The 23,773-nt window shown below is 34.3% G+C and overlaps 1 protein-coding gene across 1 annotated transcript in view; it reads right to left on the bottom strand.

Annotated features, from left to right (window-relative positions):
* Positions 1 to 23,773, bottom strand: part of LOC129941290 (leucine-rich repeats and immunoglobulin-like domains protein 1) — a 273,125-nt gene that overhangs the window by 15,708 nt on the left and 233,644 nt on the right. Inside the window, exon 4 of the mRNA XM_056049881.1 lies at positions 9,318 to 9,478. Coding sequence (XP_055905856.1) covers positions 9,318 to 9,478 — 161 coding nt within the window. The remainder of the gene's footprint in view (positions 1 to 9,317; positions 9,479 to 23,773) is intronic.

Below are 23,773 nucleotides of genomic sequence, written 5' to 3'. Positions count from 1 at the left end.
ACTTTCAACCTTTGAACTTTAAAATAGTTTCGAAAACCGATCAGCAACCTTTTTCTTGAATTTCTACCCTGAGAATAGACACCTACAGGCGTATGTTGTTTTCCCATATGGAATTAAGTTCATGCGTTTGAAATATCCTATTATTTACTTAATCGATTCTTGTACATATACATGCATATGTAGGTACTTAATTTCTAATTCCCTTAAAATTTTGAGGATGAGTCAATCTTCCTCAAACTTTTCAAAACATGCCAATAATATCCAATTATTAACTCATGAAGCCCCTCTTTAAGTAATTTTAAAACTTCAAGTCAACGTCAGCTATAGACACAAATGTATGTAGGAGTAAATCCATCGACAAAAAAAAATCGAGAGTATATGCTCTTAGACTCAAAAATTCAATTATTCGTTCAAATATTCGGAATAACTCTTCAGGCAATATAATGGCGGGCGTTAGCACTAGTTACCACAAAATGAACGATATAACACATTCAGTCACTCTGATAGAGCAACCCTCCTCCGCCTACACCACCCTATTCCATATAGCATGTCTCCAATCTACTTATCGATTAGATTAGGTGTAGGTACTTAAAACATGGTTCTTATACAACAAAAGGGTGCTGGGTTGGTAGGACGTAGGTATATATGAAGATTGAACTTGTTAGAGCAGTCTTAAAATGTGGAGGGAAAGCGCGAAATACAAAAGAATAACTTACAACGGAGACGTGCTAATCCAAATTCAAATTTGCCAAACCTTCTTTCTATGCTTCATTCAACCCGATGGCAAACATGGAACCATCAACTAACTTGGCTGATTGACTTGGAGAGTGTGTGTGGATGTAGAGGAATTGACTGGCTGTTAGGTAAGTGAGGTAGGAGCAAGGACGAGGAAGCTTTTCCTTATGTCCCTACAGCCACAGCGAGCTACAACCTCTGTTCAGTCTAAATTCATGTTTTTTTCTTCGTCTTCATCGTCGTCGTTGTCGTCGTTGTTCTGTCGGAGTTTATAGGTATAAGTATACCGTGCCTTGCTTTGCCTTTGCTTTTGCCTATATAGTTGTATAGGAGTCCTTGTTATATTCCTCGGAATCCTTTTGCTGGAGTATTTCGTTGTTTAAGTGCTTCCGGCGTGTAAGTACACTGTTGGCTTAACATTAAGGAACATACTTTGGCGTTGCCACTGAACCGAATACAGCGTTTTCACGAGTCTGTTGGTTTAGCCCCAAAAGTCGTCTGTCTCCTTTTCTCTCTTTCTCTCTCTCTCTCTCATTTTCGTTTAGGTTTGTTAAGGAATATGCATAAAAGAAGGAGCACCAACATCCTGTTGGAGTATTTTCGAGGTTGACTTGAGCAAACATGAACTTCCGTATTTTGATTTTATTGGCAGTGCCGGTGCGGTGCAGAGGAGAGGTAAACTTGTCAAATATTTTATTAGGGATAGAAGATGATGATGACGAGACTACTAGCGACGACTACGACAACGACAACCAAAGTCGGTCGTTCCATTCTAACCAACCAACCAACCACCCAACCAACCAGCACCAATCCTCTACCCACCACACACACAGTCTGCTGTCTGATCCTTGACATCGCACATAGCATTATAGTCCGCTAAGTCTTGTGGTTTTTCAACCGCATATCCTTCAGCAGCCTTTGTGCTATTTAAACGTTACCCATATTGAGGCATGTATACAAATACCAGTACTTGTGTATATAGTTTTATGTGAGGAGGTATATGATTGATTTCATTGGAATTGAAAAAGAAAATCAGATCTTTCACTTGAACGGGTATACGGTATACCATCATCGTTTTCGACCTCAAATGAGGAAGAGAAAAGAAGGCGAACCACACCCGTTTGCTGATGCTATGGCTGCATCACTATTTCATTATTATGAAGCTGCTGCTGCTGCAGGATTGTGGTGAAGGATCTTCATATAAAGTTTTGTATAGTGTGATGATGGTTATATGGAGGCTCAAGTTATGGGTTTTCGAAATCAGCAATTGCATCTTGGTACGTATGTGATGTATTGGTTTATGGTATTGGCGAAACCACAAACTAAACTCGATCTGACACATCATCATCGGCAGACGTTTTCAAGAAATCAGGTTGATGTTCTTCCAAGAGTAAATCAATACAGCTGAGTTTGGTATACCTACCAATTGAAGACGACTACGACGGAAATGCGGGTTTTATTTGATAAACAAAATCATCATTATAGGGGCAAATACACTTGGAGAAAAAAAAAACAAATAGATATTAGAATAAACATATAAAATGATGTCGACAAAACAACCAAAACGTAGAAAGTAGGGCAATCAAGAAATGTTGGTTATATTGTCTTTTGGTAGCTTCCCCACATAACTTTATACTTATTCCAGGGAATGGTTACATTCACTTCGTGTTGCTTTGATTTTTCATAGAATTTTATATCAATTTTCATAATTATTTTGAAATTAAATTTAAATCAAAGAGGTAAACATTTCAAAGTTCCAATTTAACAAAGCAAAAACATGACAAATAAACTGACGTGGAATAAGTAGATCAAACGTTGGAAAAGTGTTTTTCTGCGATTATTTTTTCGATTATTTGTTGTCTTGTCTCCCGTCCCCGTCCCCGTCGCAGTCTCGTTATGTTAATTTATTTAAAAAAAAACGAAACAAAAAAAAACTGAAATAAAACCAAAACAAACAAAATAGTGATAAAAAAAATATAATAAATTAAACTAAAACAACAGAAATAATAATGATACAAAAAAAAAACAGTGAAAAACAACAGCATTACATATTAAAAAAAAAAAGCAACACAAAGGGAAAAAGAATTAAATAATAAAAAAAAACCTACCAGAACACAGTAAGTGCATTCCCTTCACTCTTTCTTTCATTTTTCTTTACAGTTGAGTGGCTCAGCAGGTGCATGCATTGGGCTAAGCTTTTTGAAAGCTCGCTCAATGATGTGTATGTGTTGTTTCATTCAACAACAAATGGATTGTAGATTACTGTTTTGATTGTCAGGGTCCGGACCAATTCAACGTCACTACTAAAGGCATAACACTAGTAGTGAGGTTGTATTGTAAAGACATTTAAATAATCTTATACAGTAATATACTTAGAAGTTCGTTTGTTTTGATTTTAAAATTTTTTTATATTGCAATGACTGGTTATTTTAGAGTAGATTATAGTAATGTTCGTGGGCTAAGATCGAATTTTCTGTCTGTATACATCCATATCAATTCTAACAGACCAGCTGTTTTGGCATTGAGTGAAACCCAAGTAGGTGAAGATTCCGATCCTGCTGAATTTTTTATTCATGGGTATCGCTTAGTGCCATTATTCTTCTCACACCATGGTCTCGCCATATATATTAGGAATGATGTTGCATATCAACTTTTACCACAATACGGTCATTGTACCAACTCCCTTTTTAATTTCATGTGGTTAAAACTTTCCGTGAATAAGCACATCATTCACTATTGTTTTCTTTATCGGAGCCCAAACCTGGGCAGAGTTTCAACTTCTCAGGAATTTGATGCTCTGTCTGACTCCATACAAAGAATTGTCTCCCTGTATCCTCACACTGAAATCGTTATTACGGGCGATTTCAATGTTCACAATTCTTCGTGGCTTCGCCATTCGGGCCAGACAACGCCCGAAGGAATGTGTGCTGAGATTTTTGCTGAGTTTAACCATCTTACTCAGCTTGTCAATGAGCCTACTCGAATATCAGACGTTAACGGCCGAGCAGAAAATACTCTTGACTTGTTTCTCACTTCTGATCCTGATAAGTACACAATCAGTGTATTGACGCCTCTAGGCACATCGGACCATAGTGTTATATCTGCTAATTTCTCGTGTCAAACAAATCCAGTTAAAGAAAGAGCTCCAAAGAGAACCGTCTGGCAGTACGAGAAAGCCAACTGGGACGGTCTCAATAATTTTTTCAGGATCTTTAACTGGTCGCTATGCTTCCTCGATAGCGACGTAGACTCCAGTGCAGATATGATTTCTAGTATGATTCATTTGGGAATGGAAACTTTTATCCCGAATAGGGTTAAAAGTATTAAACCCAAGGATAAATCATGGTTCGATTCGAGCTGCAAAGAGGTTATCAAAGAGAAAGAGGTGAGCTTCCGGTGTTTTAAAGCCAACCCAACTGAGGAAAACCGGAAAAAGTTTAAGCAAGCCAGGAAGGCCTGCAACGCCTATATTCGAAGAACCAAATTTTTACATGACCAAAAATTACGGCGAAAAATACTGCAATGTCCCAAAGGCAGTAAGAATTTTTGGTCATTTGTAAAAAACATGAGGAATTCTTCCTCTTCCTCGGTTCCTACGCTTGTTGTCAATGACACTCCTTTAGTTAGCTCTATTGATAAAGCTAACTTATTTGCAAGGCAGTTCGCCGAAAATTCCACCTTACCAGATAGTGTCATGACTCCTCCAGTTCTTGAACGCGTAAATGATTCTATGGGACCAATCTTTTTTCGTACTCGAACTGTGGCGAGAGTTCTTAAAGATCTCAACATTCATAAATCCGCTGGCCCAGATGGTATCCCCGCTATTATTCTGAAGAGGTGTTCTTCCACGCTAGCAAAACCACTGCGTAAGCTTTTCCATCTATCCTATTCTTCTGGGCTCGTTCCGAGTAGTTGGAAAACTGCATTTGTTCAGCCAATTCCAAAAAAAGGCGAATCTTCTTCTCCCACAAATTACCGACCGATAGCACTAACGTCCCTTCTTTCTAAGGTCATGGAAACGCTGATTAATTATCAGCTTAAGAAATATCTTGAGGAACGGAAGCTTCTTAATGACCGGCAATACGGCTTTCGTAGCAATAGGTCCACTGGTGATCTCATGGTTCATCTCACCGAACAGTGGAACAGATCTTTACATCGTTTTGGAGAAAGTAAGATTATTGCACTTGATATTTCAAAGGCATTTGATAAAGTTTGGCATCTTGCTCTCTTATCGAAAATGCGTGCTTTCGGTATCGACGAATCTCTTCTTCGTTGGATTAGAAATTTTCTTTCGAACCGTTCAATACAAGTTGTTCTGGACGGATTCAAGTCTGAAACTCATAAAATAAACGCTGGTGTGCCCCAGGGCTCCGTTTTGTCTCCGACCCTCTTCCTCATTTTTATAAATGATCTCCTGTCCGCTACTTCTAATCCAATACATTGTTTCGCTGACGATAGCACTCTTAGCTTTTCATATTCGTTTCCAGACTCACAACCCTCCTCTTCGGATGTGGAACTGCAACGGCAAAATATGATAAGCTCATTAAATTCCGACCTACACAGCATTGTACAATGGGGAATAAAAAATCGTGTGGAATTTAATGCTTCGAAAACGCAATGCTGTCTTGCTTCGTTAAAGCGAGATAAACCGTCTTTGCCACTATCTATGAGTGGCACTTGCATCAACGAAACAGAAAATCTTGACATCCTCGGAATGTGCATCAGCAACCACCTTTTGTGGAGCGATCACATACGCGATGTTGCCAAAAATGCCGCAAGATGTCTAGGTTTTTTGAGACGCTGCAAGAAATTTTTTTCTCCGTCTGATCTGGCTACAATCTATAAAACCTATATACGTCCGAAACTTGAATATAACTCTCATCTCTGGGCTGGTGCTCCAGTAACTTATTTAAGCCTCTTGGACAGTATTCAAAAAAGAGCTTTTAAAATGATTGGTGACATAAACATCATCAACTCGTTTACATCACTCGAACATCGACGCAAGGTTTCTTGCCTCACCCTTTTTTACCGTTATTTTAACGGACTATGCTCTAGTGAAATAGCCAGTTGCATTCCTCCCCTTAAACAATTTAACCGTAATACCCGCGCTTCTAGGAATGCCCATCAGTTTACCCTTGAGCCCAACTTCGGACGTACTATGAAGTACAGAGATTCTTTTTTTAGCCGTACTACGCGAATGTGGAACGCCTTGCCACGCTCTATCTTTCCCTTTCATTGCAATGTTCAGAAATTTAAAACCAATGTACACCGACACCTCCTATCCAACCCTTCCCTCTTTTCCTAATGCTCACACTGTGTCTTTGGCATATTAAAGGTATAAAAAACCCTTTTAGTGTTTGCTAATTATAAAAAAAAAAAAAAAAAAAAAAGCAATAAAATATTTTCAATTTCTTAAAAACCAAGATACATTTTAACATCCTGTTTCCTGCTTTTTTTTATTAAAAGTTAATGAAAGGATTAAATTTGAAAATTATTTGTAAATCCTCATAGAAAGTAATTGTAATTGGTCCAATTTGTGGAAACCAATAAAAGATTATCGTTGGTCACAAATTAAATTTTTTGGTTCAAATTTTATGTTTTTAAACTTTAAATTTCTTCTCCTGAAAAATGCTTTAATAGACCTTAATCTTCATTTCTTAAGTAGTAGATAATTTAACTGGAAGGTTCCTAAACTATTTTAGTCAAGTTTTAACAATGAATTTTCGGTCCACCACTCTTCTCGGGTTCTTTTAATATAAGTATTAATAACGTGCTTACGTCGATGTACATATGAAATTATATTAAAAAATTTGAACTTTGTAGAACAGCAATAACTTTCGCTTGCTTCTTTTGATCGTAGAACTTTATTCATATAAAATTATATTCCGAAGCACGCTCTCAAAGAAAATTTCGAGGGAAAAAAGGTGATAATTTTGGTTTACGCTAAATATCTTACGAACCATAAACGCTAGAGACTTATATTATATTTTATATAATATATTGTAAGGTGATACCAAACAGGTATATTTTTAGAAAAAAATCAATATAACGGTTTTATTATAAATCAATAAAACTGAAAAAAAAAATTTGTCACCTCCAAAATTTTACGACTGAAATATGATTTCATCTCTAAAACAATTTTGTGCAACGAAGAATAATGTTTTTGACATCTGACAAAATTTTGAGAAAAATCTAATTGATAGTTTTTTTTTTATAAAAAATAAAAATCAAAAAAAAACGTTACTCAAAGTTCGTAAAAATTGAATATCGATTCAAAAATCTTTTCAAAAACTTGAAATTTAGGCTTGAAAATTATTTTATCTTATAAGAAATATTGTTTTCAACATTTTGAAAAATGTTGAGAAAAATCGAATTGACAGTTTTTTTACAAAAAATAAAAACCTAAAAAAAAAATGTATAATTGTTGGTAAAAATTAATTTTCGACTCAAATATCTTTTCAAAACTTTGAGATATTGGCTTTTATTTACTTTTATCTTTCAAAAAATCTTGTTGTTAACATTCAGTTAAAGTTTGAATAAAATCGAATTGACAGTTTTCTTACAAAAAATTAAAAACCAAAAAAAAACTAACAAAAGCTGGTAAAAAATGATTTTCGACTCAAATATCTTTTCAAAAATTTGAGATAATAGCTTCAACTTAATTTTTTCTTATAAGAAATATTGTTTTCAATATTAAGACAAATTTTGAGAAAAAGCGATTAGACAGTTTTTTTACAAAAAATAAAAACCAAAAAAAAATGTATAAAAGTAAAAATTGATGTTCGACTCAAATATCTCTTCAAAAATTTTAAATATTGGCTTCAAACTAATTTTATCTTATAAGAAATATTGTTTTTGATATTTGGTTACATTTTTAAAATATTTTAATTGACAGTTTTTTAAAACTCTAACAAAAAAACAATACTAAAACTTGGTAAAAATTTACTTTCTTCTCAAATAGCTTTTCAAAAATTAAAAATATTGGCTTCAAGCTTATTTTATTTCACAGAAAATATTGTTTTCAATATTCAGTAATTTTAATATAAAAATCCAACAGTCCGTTTTTTCATAAAAAATAAAATCTACAAAAAACAGTACGCAAATTTGGTAAAAATTGATGTTTGGTTTTTGATATCTCTCATATTAATTTAATTTATCCAATTTGAAAAAATTTAAGAAATGTTACTAAATTTTTTGAACATTAGTTTTCGACTAAAAATCTATTTATTAAAACTATATTACCAACACCAAAACCTGCAAACTTTTAAGTAAGACAAATCGACAGACGGGAAGAAAAGTCACCAGCCCCTTTGTATTTTATTTGTATAATGGGAGTCACTAGTTGCAATAGCTCCAAATATACGTCCTCATTCATTCGTAAATAGTTTGACGTATCACTTTTTTTACACCTGAATTCCCTGACTAAATTCAATATTTTTTATCGATTGACAGCCGAGTTCATCAATACGAGCATATTTTTGTGTAAGATGACTATAAAAGAATAAAATTTCTAATCAGAATTCTCATTATCACATTAATGAAATATATCAATATCATTGAGCTAATAGCTTAGCAATAATAGTGAATGATTATTTTGAAACTAGTTCAATATTGTTAACCCCAATTTGTATCAATATGGTCACTTATTATCTGGTAGACGGCATTGCCACCGCCAAAACACTTTTATTACCAAATTTAAATGTTATTCAATTGTAACCGAAACTATTGTATTTAACAATTTTAAGTAATAAAAAACATCTATCTATCTATCTATCTATCTATCTGGTCACTTATTTACGTCAAGGATCACTATATTTAAATTTGTTCAAGAATTTAAAAATTTGCTACTTTTGTGCATACATTTCTCGTACTTGTAGTTTTAGTAAGAACATAATTATGATCGGCTGCATTATGATATTTCGCATATCTAAATGGTTTTTTTAAAGTTTTAAGTTTTATTATTACACCCAAAATTCCAATTCGAATTGGATTTTGAGTAAGCTATTTTAAGCTACTTGGATTACCGAATTGTTAAAATTTCGACTAATAAACAAAATGGTTCAGATTATACCTCTCTCCAGAAATTCTAAAACCACACCATTTACTTTTAGGTAAAAAGAAAATGTAGTGATATTCCAAACCCATAAGCAAGAAAAGTTCTACAAAATTTCCACAAGACAAATTCAAATGTTATATTTATAAGGACGAAGAATATTAAATCATTCAAAGTAATTCTAGGAACTTCCAATCTTTTTAAATCAAAAAAAGATAAAATATAAATTTGAATATTAGATTTCTAAAATACTAATTTCTTTCAGTGCATCATAAATTCCCGAGAAGCTTAAGATTCCAAACCACTCTGCCACCATTCTTATTCATACTTTATGCGAGAAACTTTTAAGAATTGACTATAGTCGTAATTTCGACAATCTTGGAATAACGTAAGTGCGGCTTCCTACGAGCATATCGTAATAATGTGTAAAGAAGTGAACATTTTACTACCCAACTACACACGGCATAATATAGAATGGATATACATATGTATGTATATGTAGATAATCGTATGTAAATTTAAGACTTACCTTGAATCAATCTTTACAAGTCGATCCAATCGATTTAAGTGCAATTCCCTCAGATGAAATAAGTTAAGCAAGGCCACAGCTGGAATGTGTGTAAATCGATTTCCACTTAATGATAAATATGTTAGATTCGACAATTTCGATAGTTGCTGTGTTGGCACAATCTGCAAAAAGAAAAACAAAAAAATTATAAAAAAATTAAAAGAAGAATTTAAATTGAAAATGACAGAAAGGATATAAAGAAAGATCTTCCATTGGTAATGCAATGCTGCAGTGGTACGATAGATGGCGATGATGGTGTCACGACGATGATGGTGCTTGCTGATGAAGGATAATGGTAATGACTAAATTAATTGAACGAGCAATGACGTTGCTTGTTATAGCATTTGAAAAAGACAGTGTGATGAAGAATTAGACGATCCATCGAACGAAAACTTTGTCGAAATGGTGTCAAACTCGCAATGTACCACAAAAGGTACATTACTCAGTATCCTCATACAAGCTCTATGATGCAATTTGAATTGCAAAGGATAGGATTGAGGACGTGATGTGAGTGTGTTATATATTTTTTTCTCTTTTTGTTAGCAACGTTGTTTTTCCTTTCTAATTATTTCAGCAGGAATGGGAATGCAATGATGAGTGATTCTGCTGCTACTGATGTTGATGGAGTTGGTCGGGACCTGAAGCTGGAGATGATGGGAACTGCACCAGATGCTCCAAGTTCCAACCAACATCCAATGTTCCTTTCCTACCATCATACGTACATCTAGATACTACTTTGTTGAATATGTGGTTAAGCCTTTATGTCTAGGGGGTGGTTTGATGCATGAATGAGATTTGAAGTTTTCTTAAACAAAAGGTCGTCTATGTCACAAAAGACACATACCTATACCTTCATACCTAGATGCAATCGTGTAAAAGTACCTTCATACATGCATATACCGGGATATGTTGTTAGAAGAGGAATGATGTTGTTTCAGTTTGTCCTTTGAAAAAGAAGACAATGAAATCGTTGATGAATGAGATAATAGCGATATAGAGAATTGAATGATCTCTCTGTCGAAGATTGTCCTAATAGCAGTAAAGGCATGCTGCTGGTAGTTTGATATTGGCATTCAAAGTTCAATTTCAAACTGCAATAGGTCTCTGTTAATTGGTATTTCTATTTCATTGAATTGAGTCAGTCAAAGCTTCTTTGATGCTGCTGATGATGACGATGACGATGAAGATGACTATATGATGAGGAAATAACTTTGAGATTGAAAAATTGTTTAATTAAAGTGCGACTAAAAACTAATATCATAAAAGTCTTTTTACTTTAGATATAACATACGAGAAAAAAAGAATTTGATAATGTTTTGAGGAGAATATAACGTTGAAATAACAATTTCAATATTTTTCTGTAATTAAAAGAGCTAAGGAACTTGCTCAAAAGGATTTGATGAATGTTTAATTTGTTTTCATAAAACATGTCAAAAAACTCTAAGGATTGTTTGTAAAAAGACTATTTTTTGTCAAAGTGAGTTTCTAATGTTTGAGTACATTTTAAAATTATGTTAATAAATATTTTTTTAGTAATTATTAAAATTAGAACAGACATTCATCTCAATGAGAATATGAAGTTGTACTATTTTTATTTGAAGGGAAAATATGTTTTAAAACAGAAATCTCTTTACTAAAATCTTTATACAATGTTAACCTATTAGAAAACGAACCTAAAGTATACCAACGTTTTTGATTATTATATTTTTTTTTTAAGTTTTCTTGCTTTTTAAAAAAATTAAGTTGTCCTTATTACTCAATATATTATTTAATATACTTAAGTTCCATGGACTTGTCACAAAAATAAGGGATATGAACAAATTTCAAACTGTTGGTTAATAGCTCAATTCCGCTTTTTTGCTCTTTATTCAATACTTTATAAAAAGTGTTACAGTGATCGGATATAGTTTAAATATGCGCTGTTTTGATTGATAACAAGCCTCTTTTGAGTTCACACTCACACCATTAAGGGTTTTCGCCATGGACAAGAACAGGTGGTAATCACTTGGCGCTATGTTTGGGTTATTAAGTGGATGCGATAAAAGCTCCTATCCGACCTCCTGTAGCTTTTAACGAGCCATCAATGAAGTGTTTGTTCTGACGTTGTCCTGGTGGAGCACTGCACCCTTCCTATTGGCCAATTCTGGACGATTCTCGTCGATCACCTGCTAGAAGCGTCTGGCCATATGGGAGCAGCTCATAGTGGATGATTCCCTTCCAAACCCACCAAGGTTAGGTTATAGCTTAGATTAAAGTGGCTGTCCATGATGAAATCGTACACACCTAGGCCAGTTAAATGGCCCATTTTGATAATACATGAATCTTAAGGCTTCCTCCTAAGCTCAATGGAACCAGTTTGAGTCCCTTACGAAACGTGAGAGGCTGATTATGCTGATATGATTAAGATCATTTAGATTGTTAAAGAAGAATTCTCCTAGGTAATTCTCGTGTTTTCGAGCCAGAGCAGGGCATGTACAGAGGAGGTGAAGAACTGTTTCCTCCTCTTCCTCGTCATTTGAGAACACGCTTAGTCGTTTGGTGTGCTTTCCTATTAGACAATGACACCTATTATCGAGCTTATATGCGTTCTGCTTAGAGATAGAAAGCACCGTGATCGCTTTTTGTGGTGATGTTGTTCCAAACCGTGTTTGCCTTCTTTATAGCGTCTTGAATTAGCAACAGTTTACAAGTAGCGATTGGTATGCCAGTATGATCCAAACGTTGTAGGATGTACTGTACCGTTTCTGGCGATTTTATCTACCTTACAGTTACCTGGAATGTCTCTATGACCCTTCACCCAGCAAAGGTGAATATTACTCTGTTGTGCCATCTCCATAAGAGATGATCGGTAGTTATGGAATGTTATATAGATTTTGTAGAAACAGAGTCCAGAGATTTGATATCAGCCTAACTATCTGAGAAAATACGGATATCAGATGTTTTCTTTAAGCCAGGAAAAGACTTCTTTTATCGCCAAAAGTTCCGCCTGGAACACGCTACAATGATTGGGAATTTGGAATGGAGAGACTTGATTTTAGTCGTTTAGAGTACACACCTTTAACAATTCCTTCTTTTGTTTTTGAATCATCTGTATAAAAATGGATTGACTCGTCTTCTAGGAATGCCCTATCCTCCCAGAAAGATCTGGAAGGTATAGAAATTTGGAAGCTTCTGTCGAATTGCAGTTGGGGGATGGTGTAGTCTCTGTGCTTTGGAATTGGTTCTAAATACCTAAGAATTACGGGGCGACCAATGTTGTTGTTAATCCACTGCGACGAAGATTTGAGGAGAATAGCAGGTGTTACAGTACAGTAAGGTGTCCAGTGCCGCAGATACATAAAAAAGCTGAACCAAACACACAGCAAAACCTTCCTGGCCATAAATCCTGGCTTGGCCACTGTTTGGGACAATGAAATGTGATCCATTTTTCGTCGCCAATCACCATCCGTTTCAAAAATGGGTCGAGTTCGTTCCGTTTCAGCAGCATATCGGAGGCGTTAATTCGGTCCAGAAGGTTTATTTTTGCGGCAAATCATGCGGCATTCAAATATTAAGCTTTTTGGTGCAGATGGTTTAAAATGGTTTGGTGACTAACTCCCATCTCCTGGGCGATGTCATGAGATGCCACCAGGCTGTGTCCAACTTCTGAATCTTAGACGTAAAAAGCTCAGTCATATAATATTGTGGGAGTAATTTGAAATATTCTGTTAAAGCCGGATTTGTACTGTTATCGAAACAATATGTTATGCACAATATCGAAATTGTCAATTTAAACCAAACCTTTTAAGGGTCTTACACAAAATTTCATTAAATTTTTGGAACCGTACTTATATCGGTCGTACAAAAATTATTTTAAGAGTTAATGACTTTCAAAGTAAAAATTGAACTTTATGTTATAAAATTTCGTTGAGACCTCTACTTAAGAGTAAATTAAATGAAAAAGCAATTCCTTAAAGAGATTTGAAGTCGAATTTAAATAAAAAGAGCCTTTTTCGACATGGAGCCAAAAACTAAGAACTTTAAATTGTCAATTCTTTTTAAATTACAAAGAATTATTATTTTGTTAAGCTCTTCGTTTGTTAACCTATTTAAAATAAAACAAAAATTTAAGACTTAGTCTTAAGCTTAAAATGAAAAGCTCTTTTAAGTATTTCTTTGAAATTGAAATATCAAATTTGTCAAGCTTTACTTGAAAAAACCTTTAGAAACTAATGACTTGATAAGAACCTCTTGTCAGAATCAAAAAACTGTGAAATTAATAATATTTTGCATTAAAGTGATTTGTTAACAAATTAAAAAACTTAATTATAAAGTAAGTACAAAACCCTTTTTATTTGGTAAAAAAAAACTGTTTAATTTCCATTTTAATAAGTTTCATATTTTTTTTTACCTTCAATCTTCAGAGCTAAGTCAAACGAACTTTACAAACAGAATCTTTCTTCTTCTTTAGATTACTTAGCTTATACTCAACCCATCAAGCTTATAATGCCATTCATTGCATCTTCAATTCAAAAATGAAGTATAATTTTTTAAAACAACCACAAAGGCACAAAATCCATCATTTTGATAAAACCCCACTCTCACAGCGCCCTACTTATAAATATTGAATAAATAAAATTAAAAAATATCCCATCTTCCAGTGATTTTATATATTTATGTAGTTATAAAAGATTCTTTATACGCTTTCATCTAATTGGCGGACGCTTTTATAGTTTATGATTCTGGCAATTGCAACAAAAGCCCTTGGTGAGCTCAAATATTTGCATTTGCATCTGTTTTTTATATACGAGTGTAGATTCGCATAGTGGATGATGTTGATGTAGTTAATATACTTTGCATTGAAGTTGAAGTTTCTCACAGAGGATAGTAACTCAAAAAGTGGGGTCCGACATCAACTGCGCGAGCATAACTTCACGGACGACGACGACAATGACGATGAAGGGGCGACGGGCGGATTCTCAATCGCTGCTGCACGCTGGCTCACTGTATTCGCTTACATTAGCCCATGCTATTTGCGGTGCACTCAAAATTAAAATCTAATTAAAATATGCCAAACATAATTATCAAAGGAAATATTTACTTTGATTTCACTACCTACTCCTGCAAGGGGAAGTAGTATCCTTTGCTCCATTTAGTATAATGTTATGGCTATAATATAGTTCTGGTGGTGTATGAAAACCAAACTACTGTAGAGGCAGGAAGGACGAAACGAACAGGTGGCTGTGCTGTGCTGTGCAGGCAGCAGAAAAGCGGGTCTCCTTTCAAAGCACCCCCGCTTATATTCAGATGAATGACATGAGAGGAGACGACTACGACGGGAGCGAGGAGGTCTCTGTGTGATGGAGCAAGGATCATGGAACTTTACTTTTTTAGCACACATAAAGGGTATACCCGCGAACTCAGAGTTCTTACATTCGGTCCAACAGTTTGGCGGGTTGATGGTCATACGAGTTCTTTTTTTTCTCATATTTTTGTTCTTCCATCCAACCGTTCTCGGTCCCACGTTAACATTTTCTTTTTATGTCGGGAAATGCAAAAAAAAACTAGGTCACTTTGAAGATTTTCCCTTTCTATATTGTTTTCTGCGAGCTGAAAATCATGTGAACCTATGCCGCGCGCTCTCAAAAAGAATCCTGGAGAAAAAAAGAAAACAAGAAAAGTAGGTAGTGGTGGTGAGCGGCGAGTGACGGCGGCTGCACTGGATTTGCACACAAAGTTTACTTTTTGAGCCAAAAAAAAAAAAGAAAAAATCTGGGAAAAAATTACAAACAAAAAAGAACTACCTGCCTAGCTACCCACCAACAGGCTTTAGGGTATGTAATGAGAACCGGCTGAAGGTGAAGCAAATAAAAACTGAAAAGCTGTCTCATCAAAGAGTTGATTTTATACAAAAGTTTCACAGAAAAGTTAGGTTTATTAAAGGCACTACCACTAGAACCAAAACCACCATCAGGCTCTCGGTGGAATTTTTTCAGATGGGTTTTTGTTCTACTTTTTTTTTCATTTTTATTACAAACATAAATTCTAAAGGATTGTAGTTCCGTTTCGTTTCTATATCAAATGAAAAATTTTTGTGAGAATATTTTAAAAGTTGTACCTCTTATACGTGTGGCTTGATATCCCTCAAGTGGGATTCGACATAGACTTAAAAGGATATACGAGTGCGTGAAGAAGTTTTTTCTTTTTCTTTTCCTATTTCTTTTTTTTCAATTTCCTTAAAAAGTTTTTGACGTTGTGGTTTTCCAGGTATATGTAGGGCTTCAAAAACTCTAATAACTCTTTTTCTTCGAACGTGATTTGCATTGATATTATAATGATATTTCCTTCAAATATGGTAATACCTCATCATGAATTTTCAAAATTAAGTTTCTTTTATTATTGTCCTGAAATGGTTGAAGGCCAATAAATAAAATATTTTCATATAGTAGATAGCTTACAATAATACATTTAAGCCTTTAGAAGATAGACGGTTAAAAATATTAATAGCTTGGAGAATATATCCTTAACGAAACTTTTTTCTTAAATAGAAAAAAAGAACAACAATTCAACTTCTTCCGAGATAAAACATAAGTTTCTTTTTTAAAATTGATATTTTTATGCTTGTACCGAGCCTTTTTTTAATAAATTAATGAATTAGATTTTTAAACAAAACTAAGAATTTATTTTGGACACACTTAAAACATATTTTTTTTTATTTTTCTTAAAAATATAACACCATTAAAAGAAAAAACAGACCGTTTAGTTATCAAAAAAGTTATCTAATATTGTAAGTCACAATTAGTTTTAGGTCATAACCATTATTTTCAATAATTTTGTTAATTTGGTAAAACAAAAGTTGAAGGTATCCCCAAAGAATAGATATTTTATTTATAAGTTTTTTAAGAACCAACAAGTTCTCATACTTATTAATAATATTTGATGATCAAACATTTCAAATTTTACTTTAAGCATAAAAAACATAAATTTTTATTTTTTAAAATTCTATATCTCAAATGAATGAATGTTTTTGTATGTACATATGTATAATCCATACTAATGTCTGTCTGTTACTCAATCACGCCTAAAGTACTTAAACAATTTGCTTAAAATTTGGTATGGAGATATTTTGATACCCGAGAAAGGACATAGGCTACTTTTTATACCGGGAAAATGACGCATTCCCTTGGGAAAATTCAGGTGGTTAGATTGCTTTTACGCAAAAACTACTAAATAGATTTAAATGAAATTTGGTAAGGAGATAATTTGAGACTTACGAAATGAGTTACTTTTGACCTCGGGAAAATAACGAGCTTCCATTGGAGCAATTACTTTCCGTTGAATCTGATCGCTTTTACTCCTAAATTACCAAAGATTTGAACAATATTTGGATAAAATTGGTATTACGGAAAAACAACGCATTTCCAACCTTTATGAAATAAGTTGTCGAACATGTTAAACTTATAATACACGTATATTAACGCGGGCTTCGGATGATGACACGGAGCATGTAACATCATACCCCATAGAGTTTCTTAATTGTTTTGTTCCAGTCCTGTTCTAGGAATGCACATCAATTTAACCTTGAGCTCAATTTCGGATATACTTTAAAGTAAATAGATTCTTTTTTCTCAACTCTTTCAACTCTGTTTTTCCCTATCATTTTGATATTCAAAACCTTAAGACCAATGGGCATGTGTGTCTCCTTTTAATCCTTCTCTATTTTCCTAAAGCTTGCACTGTGTTTAAACTTTAAACACTTTTAGGGTAGTAATAACCCCTTGAGTGCCCGTTAATTATAAAAAAACGATGCACAAAAATATCTTTCCCATTAATGGTTTCACTTTCGAACAGTTTGCTATTTGTTCAGCTGTTACTTTTGAAGCTGTCATCTTTGATATTTTACCAACTTCAACATTTCCTTGAAAATGTTAATATTCGTAAGATTATAGCTTTTTTGTGGTCTGATATCTGTTAGCTACAATACTTTGTGATGTGAAGATTTAAAACCATGTGAGTCTTTCAACAACAACTTAATAATGTTATAATACTGTGGTTTATAGTGTTAACGGAAGCCCAAGTTTGTGGATTCTTTGTTGATATTTGAATTTACCAAACTAAACTTGAACTCAAGTCGACCGATTCATAAAACAATGTCAAATCTTCGCTTTAGCTAAGCATTCTTAACCATTCCTGAGTGAGAGCAATGTCAGGGATGAGGGGACCTACAAGATTTTAAGCAATACAAAGGGCTATTTTAAGAAGCACTTTTTATGTCAAGAATTACTCTTGGAGGATTTGGCAATTCCTTGCAAGAGCCACTACCTGTACCAAAAATGAATTAGATAACACGAGTAGGGATTAAACCCTGACGTTCGGCGTAGTAGTACTACCAACGAACCATCAACAACAAGCATACTGTAGAATCGCTGATCTAAAATCATGAGGCCCATTCTGACTTCGAACACTGTGCCTTAATTTTTTTTTTATAATAAGCGCATACTCAAAAGGATATTACAACTCTTGTTAAAAAGGGAGAGAGAGGTTGAAAGGAGGTGTCGATGCACATTGGTTTTATGTTCCTCAATATTGCAATGGCTGGGTAAAACAGAGTGTGGTAAGAAATTCCATATTCGCGCAGTACGGCTAAAGAACAAATTCCTGTACTTGTTAGTACGACCGAAGTTGAGCTCTAGGGTATACTGATAAGCATAATCAGATGCGCGAGTATTACAGTTGAACTGTTTAAGGGGATAAATGCAGCTGGATATTTCTCTAAAGCATAAGCCGTTAAAATGACCTTAAAAGAGGCTAAGGCAAGAAACTTTACGACGATGTTCGAGTGACGTAAATGAGCGTATGATGGTATTATCACCAATCAATCTAAATGCTCTACGTTCAAAACTGTCCAAAGGGCTCAAATAAGTTGCAGCCTAATCATAAAGGGAGAAAAACTTCTTGCATCGCATTAGAAAACATAAACATCTTGCGAAATGTTTAGCGACATAGCACATGTGATCGTTCCACAAGACATACCGAGAATATTGAGATATTCAGTCTCCTCGATGCAAGTGCCATCTATGGATAATGGTGAGGGGGGTATATCTCGCTTTAACGATACAAGACACCATTGGGTTTTGAAAGCATTCAATTCCATGCGGTTTTTTATTCCCTATTGTACAATGCTGTTAAGGTAGGCATTTAATGAGTTTATCATGTTTTTCCATTGCAGTTCCACATCCAAAGGAGGATGAAAAGCTAAGAGTACTATCGTCAGCGAAACAATGTATTGGATTAGAAGTTGCAGACACGAGATTACTAAAAATAAATAAATTCAATAATTGTATAAATCGAGTTATAAATGTAATTTGTGAAAAAAAACTTCAGTCTACAGATTTCACGTTCTACACTAATGATTCTGTTGAATTGTTAATAAAATCAATACTTAATTTTTAACTTCTTATTGTCAATTTAAAATTCATTTACACACACAAATTATAATTTAAAAAAAAAGCCTACTAATATTATAAAAATACCAACTGAAACCTCTCACTTTAAATATCAATCAATTATATGTAAACTCTCAGTCATCAATTTTTACCGTATTATTAGTTTCATTTGGAATCGTCATGTAAAAATAAATGCAATTTATTTATTTCGCACACTTGCAAAAAAATTAAAAAAGAATTATATTATACCGCTGATTTTTTGATTCAAAACCAAAAGAAACCAAAAAACAAAATCCCTTGCAATAAACGATTTTTTCTTTTTACATTAATTTCAAAAACGTGCACACAAACATTCGATGCAATTAAAATCCCAAAAAACTAATTGCAATGTCAGAAAAATCAAAAAAAAAAAAAAACAAGGATCTGCACAAACAAAAATTATTTGAAGTTGTAGTGCACATTATTCTGTTCAATCTTCGGCGAATTCAAATTAAGTTCTCTTCGGTTCTCGCTGGGATGTCTATCTGTCTGTCGGTGTGTCTTTCTGTGTGTCCCATTGGTTCGATTAAAAATATCTACATTCATTCAAAAATATCTCGAGTTAAGTCAGTTTCCATCAACCGACCAACATGAAAACGAATATGAACATGAACACGAACACCATCAATATACACAGGACATCAGCAAAGAGTTTGAAAGTTGCATTGCTAGTCAGAAAAATTTCGATTTTCTATAGAAACATGATAAAACAAAAATCAGAAAAAAGTGAATCAATATAACAAAATACAGCAAAACCCTATCAGGACGAGCAAGGACGACGAAAAAAAAAATTGCTCATCCACTTTTAATGAATGTTCTCAAATTAACGCCAATGTCCAACAGGGATCTGGCCGGGACAGGATAAAGCAAATACATACAACTAAAAACAGAAAAAGGACAAAATAACTAAAAGTGCAATCCCTGCAGCACGCGCACTACCATCATCAATGTACCACTATAAAGTCCTTCATCGGCGGCCGGCGATAGAGTTGCTGTAAGCTGTAACAAGTGAACACGTTTACATGCGGTGGGTAGCGTGTGGCATCAGCAATGTCCTTGCAATTTTATTTTGATTCCCACAGAATCACACAAAGTTGATGAAGGACCAAAGTCAGGATGCATAACAAGATACTCCTGGTCCTGGTTCTCTATGACTGTGGTTTTTCACAGAAATTTACATTTAAACGTCCGCAAGTGATGGATTTTTCCCTTTTATCCTGAAGCGTAATTTTAATTTTTTTTTCTACTTTTTCTTCTTAGCTTCAATTTTATTTTCTTGCACTCACTCTCTCTAAGTTCTTGTGTACAATGCTGATGATATGGCGGTATGGCATAGCATCATCGGAATGGGAAATCCTTTTTTCCGCAGTCACAGAGTATACAGAATGTAACAACTTCTTCATATTTGCAAACTTTTTGGGTAAGATTTATGGTAAATAACTGCTTCTGGTTGAGTGAAATTTTGAAATATTTGCTTGTCTCGGTCTCGAGCATGGAAGTGGAAGTTAAAAGAAAGGATACAAAGTACAGAAGCTATATTTATACAGAGATATGTACTGCTGTGCATGTGCATCAAGCAAGAAGTCCAGGAAACAAGGTAAGGTATGCATGTAGTGTAAATACCTTCTCATAGCTACTTCCCATGCATCTTTGTCTTCACATCTTGGATAAATGCCAAGAAATCCATCATCGTCGAAAGGAATTTTCTTCAGCTAGAGTCTGATGATAAAGGGAAGGATAGGTATACTCCTGGAGGTATCAGAGCATTATACCTATACACCACTGTACCACTTCGTCTTCTTCATACAAATATATTTTGACGGTTTGGATCTCCATCCAGGACACTGGGGGATTTGATTTTCCTCTGATTCAAATGAGAAACTGATATCCCTGTGTGAAAACTGTGGTTTTTTCTTTCCAGCTCTACGACCGACGGGGTTTTGAAAATTTATTGCATAAGACGTACAAAATTCCTCCACACACATACCTATCTATCTTCTAACTATATTCATAGTACATCTACATGTATTCTTGGTGGGCATTGGGACATGAAAACAAGTGGTTTTATGACAATAATTGAGTTTAGAAAACATAAAGCTATTTTAACTAGAGTTTTGCATCAAGATTTGAATTTGTCCTGAAAAATGAATTGTTTTACACACTTTCAATAAACTCCTATAGAAATGCTGTCGGTTCTTTCCATTGGAAAAAAGTGTTGAGGGAAATCAATTTAACATACATTTCTATATTTTCTAATTTATTGTGTGTAGGTAAGTTCAGGAAGTTTCTGGGAACAAGCATTTGCTTTAAAGAAATTGAGAAATTGTTTTGAAATTTACCTCTATCTCAGAGTTGTATACAATAAAGTTTCCTTGTCTATACGGAAGTCTTGTAAAATAGTTTCAATAACGGGACACAATTCTTGTCAAAGGTATCTTTTCTTGAAATTCCAATAAAATTTCATTAAAATCATCTTTATTAGTTCTATTAATACGATATACTGCACAGTGTACGTAGGTACCTTCAAGAGTGTCCAAACAGAGTGTATTGCTTTCATGAGTTTATATTGAGAAGAAGACTTTTGTAGAATGTTAACTACATTATATAAGTCCAGGTGTATAGTTGAGAGAGTCAGAATGGGTTTTGATATTTATTTCAAATAGAAAAAGGATTTCTTGAGTAATATTTTTTTGTTTTATTTTAAAAACCATCAGTAACAACACATTTCCAATCTAATTGATTTAATTAAAATCATTCGTGTGAAAATTACACTAAGTACGTATAGGTTCTTGAAAATGTATTTGATAATAATTGGAAAAGCTCAGTTTATGATTAAGAGACAGTCTGGTCTATAACAAAGGCTTAGAAATCAAAAGACTTTCTAAGAATTTGAAAATTCTTAAATTCCTGAGAAATAAATTTGTTTTTATTTGTTCGTGTTGAGTGAACAAATGAGTATACCTTATTGATATTTTGCATTGATGAATCTGAATATAAGCAATTTTGTATATTGGTTTCGTGTTAAAAAAGATATATTGAAATTTTGAACAAATGAAATTTTCATCGAAAATACTTGTGAATTCTTGTTGAAGGAGTTGAAGCTCTGACAGTGTTTGTAAGAGAATGCAATTATGGGTTCTCAAAGGATATATATTCATATTTCAATTCATTGAATGGAGAAAAAATTCACTTTAAGACTGGGACTTCAAAATTGTTTGACTCTTAGAAGATTGCAATAATTTATCCCTTATCTGATTTAAGAAAAATAATTTATTTATAAAGGTTTTTTTCAAACGGCGCAGATAGATTTTGGTGCCACATGGCGGCCATTTCGTTTTGGTGACATTTGTCAAATCTTTTGTTAATTATTCAGTTGTTTATGCCAAATCATCATGGCAAGTTACACCAAGTTAACACCTTGCGCCAACACGAGCCGATCATGATTTGCCAGCTAAGCAAATCATAACGGAAAATTATAAGTTCCCACGATTGGTGGGTATCGAGTAACGGCGCATGGAGGTCAATATGATTGGCGGGTGTCAAGTAACGGGTTTAATGCACGAGCATGGTCGCTGACCATGCAAATCACCATCGTATGTGAACAGCGCGCCGTTAGGTGTAATTTTAGGGTATTAGTTAAGTTACTGTTAGTTCAATTTTAGCTCGTGAACAATAAACATTAATTAATTTAATCGTGAAACGAAAATAGACTAGACTTTCATTTCAATAGTAAGTCGGACGGTTGGGCTGGCCCCTCAGGGGCCGGCGTCCGCGTTTTTTTAGGATCCTCCATCAGAGAATCCTTAATTCACCACTAAACAATGCGTTTAAATGATAAACCTTTATTATCAAAATGAGTGTTCGTGTGGTTATAAATACCCTTTTAATGATTAAACACAGTGCGTGCACTTGGGGAATGAGGATGGGATTAGAAAGGAGAAACCGATGCACATTGGTTTTGAATGTCTGCACATTGGAGTGAGTAGGAAATATTTAGTCAGGTAAAACATTCCACATTCGCGTAGTGCGGCTAAAGAAAGAATCTCTGTACTTAACAGTACATCTGAAGTGATTTTGCTTAAGAGTAAACTGATGGGCATTCCTAGCAGTACGGGTATTACGGTTGAATTGTTTAAGGGGAGCAAAGCAACTGGCTATTTCGCTAGAGCATTGTTTAAAAACATAACGATTAGAAAATGACAGGCATGAGACCTTGCGGCGGTGTTCAAGAGCACCAAATGTCTCGGTGAGAGAACGATCTTCTATCATTTTAAGAGCTCTTTTTTTCAATTCTATCCAGAAGACTCAAGTACGGAATTGGGGCTCCAGACCAAATATGAGAGTTATACTCAAGCTTAGGACAAATAAAAGCTCTGTAAGTTATAGCCAGATCAGAAGGGGTACAAAACTTCTTGCATCGTCGGCGAAAACTTAGCAGGATTTTTGGCGATGTCAAATATGTGATCACACCACAACAAATGGTTTTTCATGCACATACCAAGGACTGATAGTTGTTCAAACTCCTCGAAGCAAGTATCATCCATGGATAGTGGCATTAGGGGGGTTACGTTTTCCAAGAAAGCATTGAGTTTTTGAAGCATTAAATTCTAAACGGTTTTTGAATCCCCATTAGACAATGCTGTCAAGATCAGAATTTAATGAGCTTATCATATGCTGCCTTTGGTAGTCCACATTCGAAGAACAAGGATGAGAATCTAAAAACAAAAAGCAGAAGCTACTGTCATCAGCGACATAATTTAGTGGGTTATAAGTTTCAGACAAATTATCATTTACAAACATAGGGAAGAGCGTCGGAGACAAAACAGAGCTCTGGGCACACCAGCGTTTATTTTGTGGAAATCAGATTTGAACCCGTCCAAGACTACTCAAATTGACCGGTCCAAAAGGTAATTTCCAACCCAACAAAGAATATATTCATCAATATTAAAAACA

Source organism: Eupeodes corollae, chromosome 1 (assembly GCF_945859685.1).
Source record: "Eupeodes corollae chromosome 1, idEupCoro1.1, whole genome shotgun sequence".
Lineage (NCBI taxonomy): Eukaryota > Metazoa > Arthropoda > Insecta > Diptera > Syrphidae > Eupeodes > Eupeodes corollae.
This window is presented reverse-complemented; position numbering and strand designations above follow the sequence as displayed.